Source organism: Octopus bimaculoides, chromosome 20, assembly GCF_001194135.2.
Source record: "Octopus bimaculoides isolate UCB-OBI-ISO-001 chromosome 20, ASM119413v2, whole genome shotgun sequence".
NCBI lineage: Eukaryota > Metazoa > Mollusca > Cephalopoda > Octopoda > Octopodidae > Octopus > Octopus bimaculoides.
Window position 1 is genome coordinate 16223507 of NC_069000.1, and position 5307 is coordinate 16228813.

A 5307-nucleotide genomic window follows, 5' to 3' on the forward strand; every position below is an offset into this window, starting at 1 on the left:
TTTCCCGGAAATAAAATATTTGACGCTACTCTATACATTGAGTGCTTTCTCCAGTTACGGCTCGGTGTTTTCTGATGCTGAAAACATTATATGAATGTGTGTGATTGTATGTGTGCAATATATATATGTACATACGTGCCCATGCATATGCATCTAAATAGATATAATAAAACAAATTTTCACCTATAAGTACATAGTCTCTATCTTTTTTCCAACTAGAATCTACTTTTCCCAAATTAAGGAAAACATATATAGGAATGACACTCTCTTTTACATTGATAGGGGTGGTGTAGCAAAACTAGAAAGTTATAGGAAAATGTCGCTTAAATTCTTCGCAAAGTTTGTTCTATCAGTCACAATGGAAACCAATTAAAGATCAGTTCCTTTTCTACATGTACCAGGCTGAAATGTTAAGATTATATGCACCTTACCATAAACCAAACGAGAATCTTAAGAACGTTAAAATATTCTCAAATCATCCCTCTGCCATTATAACCTCTATAGTTAATAGCGTTTTGCATAGAATGTCGAAATTGTCTGCGACCATTGAAGTCTTCGTGTCGAATTCAGGTTATTATAAGAAAGCATTGGATAGAGTGAGAGCTACAAAATATAGTTACATCCAAATTAGTGAATTAGTGTACAATCCATCTTGCATGAACTCATGAACTCTACAGTATGACCATCATAATTGTAATGTCCCACAATTGGTAGACAAAAGTAGTAGGTCTTGATGGGGAATTAATGAGGATATAATAAACAGTAAGTATGGTTGGAGAAATAGGGTTATAAATGATATGCGATACTATAAGAGACATACTAGCGGAACCGGATACTTTGGCTATAAGTAATACCGAGAGAGGGAAAAGAATGGAAATGGAGAGATAGTAAGACATGACAGGGAACGAAAAAGTTTAGGTAACAGAAAGACATCAAACAGGTATTATATAAAGACAACCTTAGATAGTGTTGTAAATTATAATAAAATGAAAAACAAATGTTGCTGTATTAGTAAAGACACAACGCCTTACAGAATTTTTCTTTGCTTCGATAAAAGAAAACTCAGAGGCTAATGATGAAGAATCAGTACCACATGTCCCTTGTGAGGAAGCAGTCGCACTCCCAAGTACATCTGCAGAAAGCAGGAAGAGCATATCACCTCAAAATATTGATGACGAAGAACCATCATCTCCTACTGTCATGGATAGTAAAACGGCATTATGGGATCCAGACCCAGCCATGTGGTTTTCTGCCAGAGAAAAGTATGTATCTATGTTCTTTCAGACAAAATCAACCATATGTTAAAATAAAAATGACTCCGGTTCTTACTTAGAATTTCGACGCCATTATCAATCAGGTGAAGATAAACTGGTTGGGCACTACCGTTATTATAAAAATTCAATGTTTTATATAATTCATGAAAATGGTGAGCAGCTTTTAAGAAAGTGGCTCCTACACAGCTGATTGAAAGGTGCAGTTTATTGCTTTTACTGCACCTTGATGTCAAGCCAACGTGACAAATTTTCCAACGAGGATAGCTTTAACGATTAGAAAAAAAGCAAAGGAGAAAATGAAAACAAATGAACAAAGTCAAGGCCAGAGAGATTCTGTGTTGAAGTTCAACCTCTTATGTAGGGAATTTTCTCATGTTAACAAGGAGTTGGAAAAACAAATCCAAGAAAGCAAGAAATATTGGACTGAAGTATTGCGCCGAGTTGTGGATGTGACAATATTTCTAGCTGAGAGAGGTCTGGCATTTAGAGGTAGTAAAGAGATAATAGGCTCTAAACATAATGGGAATTTTCTAGGAATTATGAAACTTATAGCACAATTTGATCCATTTCTAATGGGCGATTTGAAAATATTTGGCAATCCTGGAAGTGGTAAGTAGCCATACTTGACACCTACCATCTACGAAGAAATTGTTCTGTTGATGGCAAAATATGTCAAGAATTATATTGTTGCAGAACTTAAATCTGTCAAGTATTTCTCAGTTTCTGTAGATTCAACACCAAAATGGGCTCATGTTGACCAACTAACAGTTATTGTGCGTTATGTATTTCTGGTAAGTCAATAGAAAGGTTTTTAACTTTCCTGCAAACTGCTTCCCACAAAGCGGAAATACTGGCAGCATCTTTCTTAGAATTCCTAAAAAAAGAGGGTATAAATTTTGAAGACCGCAGGGGACAGTCCTATGACGACGCCAGTAATATGTCCGGTCATTATACAGGAATGCAAGCCAGGCTCAAAGAAAAGAATCCGGCTGTAGTTTTCATTCCCTGTGCTGCTCATTCGTTGAATCTTGTTGGACAAGCTGCTGCTTCTTGCTGTGTTGAAGCTGTTAACTGTTTTGGTTTCATACAAACGTTATATACCTCTTTTTCTGCGTCAACGCACAGAGGGGCAAATTTAATGAAATCGTTGGAAGACAATAAAAGAGAGCTAACTTTGAAGTCCTTGTCAGAAACACATTGGTCAGCAAGATCTGATGCTACTGAAGCCACCGTTGATGGATACAGTTCCAAAATGCACTCAAAGATATTGAAGATGATCTTGAGCATACACCTGAAGCAAGATATGAAGCTCAGACATTGGCAGACAAAATGGATAGTCTTGAAATTGCTCTGATGGCTAACGTTCGGCATATAGTTCTTGTACGGTTTAACAGTACAAGTAAAGATTTTCAAGGAGTTGAAGTTGGTTTGAATAAAGTGATTGATCTTATGTTTTTTTTTGTGGGAAAAGCTTTCTGAAATCGCTTCGAGATAGGTATGAAGAATTGGAACTGGATGCCGGGAGCATGTGTGGAAACACAGAGTATAAAGTAACAATAGGTAGACCAACGAGGGTCAGCAGTAAAGTGCGCGGTTGATAAATGGCTGATGGAAATGACGGCACTCATTGTTGGCTATGCATTTGCCAGAGTGAGCTTCATTGAAATATGTTACAACAAAATCCAGCTGTGAAAAGACGAACTGAGAACTCTCAAGAAGCTTTACAAAGGATCCAATGAAGGGGAACACCAACCCACTAAACAGAGCTATGAAACATTCTGAGAAAGAAGTTGATAGCATGTCACTGAGCACAGTGTGATAGAATTCGAAGAGAAAGTAACCAATGAACGTACCGTTTTCAGTCCCAACCTCTACCGCTGCACCATTAAGTTACTTGGTGATATGTGTAGCAGCAACCCCGAATGCTCGGTACCGGAAGTAAATGCCTTTCTTCTTAACTATTTAGGTGACCTTGCAATAAAAAAGGAACGGTGACAGTATATATAAACCTGAAGGCTCTCAGCTCCCCGCAATAAAGATCAAGCTTGGACAAGATATAATTCTGATGACCCTACTCCACCACCACCACCACCACCACCACCACCACCATCCACACCGATTCATTTTGTCATTAACCAACCGAGTTGGAACAAATCTTAGGAAGTTGTTAATGCAGCAAGGTCAGCCTCTACAGTCAGGGCCCAGAGGATTCTAGGGTTGAAAAATCAATTAGAAAAAATACCAATCAACTATAGTAAAAAAAAAAATGTTTTTACCGTTTCTCACTTTTCTCCTTTTCTCTCTTTCTCTTTCTCCTTTTCTCTCTTTCTCTTTCTCCTTTTCTCTCTTTCTCTTTCTCCTTCTCTTCTCTCTTGGCGTCTTTTATGTCCTTTCATTCTAACACTTCCCTGTCAATCTTCTTTACTCACTTTCTCACTTTCACTTCCATTTTTCGTTCTCTCTTTCTTAATCACAATACTTCCCCTCACTCGTTCTGTCAATATATTGAAATTCATACTCTTCCTTTCCCCCTCTTTGCTTCTGTGTGTGTGTGTGTGTGTGTGTGTGTTTGTTTGTGTTTGTGTGTGCATCGTGCGGTCTTTACTTTCTATTAGACTGTTTGCTATATGTTCTACCTGCCATTTCAAAGCAACAGAGAACGAGCGAGCAAGCGAGAGAAAGAGAGAGAGGGGGGTGAGGGAGAGACACAAACAGAAACAGAGAGAGATGGAGAAAGACAGAGAAAAAGAGGAAGAGAGAGAGAGAGAGAGAGAGAGAGAGAAGAAAGTAACAGAAAGATTGAACACTATCAACCTCGCTCACTTCAAATTTCACTCTCCCTCTCATTCACGCTTACATATACATATATATATTGTACTCTTGCTCTCCATTTTTGTTGTGTTTGACCATTTCGACTAAACATTTTGATTCAGACACATCTTTTCGTAATATTTCTGGTTGCTGGAAGCCGACGATCATTTCTCTTTCTGCTTTATACTTCTCTATAAAGATCAGCGATGCTGTTAGCTATGATGATACTGATGATGGCTTCTTACAGTTCGGCCTGTAAGTTAATACTAGGAAAAATAACATTTTCTTCAGTTACAACATTGAATCTTCCTGTGCTAGTTAGATAACATACTTTGATCGGGGTGGCGTGAGTATGTGTGCATGTCTATTATGTTGTTTGCAAGTAGTAACTGAAACGAGAAAATATGTGCAGAGTAAACATAGAGTCAATTACAGTTGCGTTTTTTTTCTTTCTAATACTTCATATTGTTTTCGTCGAAGAAGCGTTTAACGCATATCCATTACACACGAAAAATAGTTTTTTTTTTACTTCATATTTCAACTGATTCTTCATTTAAAGCCATTGTCGCGTGACAGTGTTCTAAAGTTTTGCATACATGCATACATACATACATACATACATACATACATACATACATACATACATACATACAGAGGCGGAAATAATTCTAACCGTATGGCGTTTCATTTGTATTTGTCTAGTTGTTCAAATATATATCAATGGCTACTGTCTTGGCTTACTATTGTCTGAGCCCTTTCAATCTAACCTCCACAAAAATCATGTTCGTGTTACATCATAGCTATTTCATCTCAACTGGTCTTTCCTTAACATCATGCCAAGACACAAAAGGGAAATGAAAGATCTCATAACACACAAACGTTTCCTGAACGAATGAATATCTTCCAAAAATTCCAAATAAATCATTTACACTCGAATGTATCTCTGCAAACAATAACTCTTTACTGAAAATGCATGATGCCCATAGAACGGTTATAATATGAAACATCATGAAACGTCTTTTGCAGGTGGTGCTGTTAAGCTAGTCATATCGTGTGCTAATTCTGCCCGAAAAATATTTTAAAGTTATAGGACAATAAAGTATTTAGATAAAGATAGTCACGGCTGGTTCATAGAGTTACCCAGGATTTCGCGTCCATACAGAACATGGCTTTACATAAGTATCGGCAGACCCTAATAGCCGGTGACTATGGTTTGACGAGA

The 5307-nt window shown here is 37.5% G+C and overlaps 1 protein-coding gene across 4 annotated transcripts in view; it reads left to right on the forward strand.

The window, feature by feature from the left end:
- Positions 1-4058: 4058 nt before the first annotated feature.
- The window catches only part of LOC106880715 (uncharacterized), a 35924-nt gene continuing 34675 nt past the window's right edge, over positions 4059-5307 (forward strand). Inside the window, exon 1 of one of the 4 annotated variants that reach the window (XM_014930795.2) lies at positions 4059-4340. In XM_014930795.2, coding sequence (XP_014786281.1) covers positions 4292-4340 — 49 coding nt within the window. In that variant the 5' untranslated portion in view covers positions 4059-4291. Of the gene's footprint in view, positions 4341-4806; positions 5112-5307 lie in introns of those variants that run through there. The other 3 variants (XM_014930793.2, XM_014930792.2, XM_014930794.2) reach the window with 3 other exon arrangements.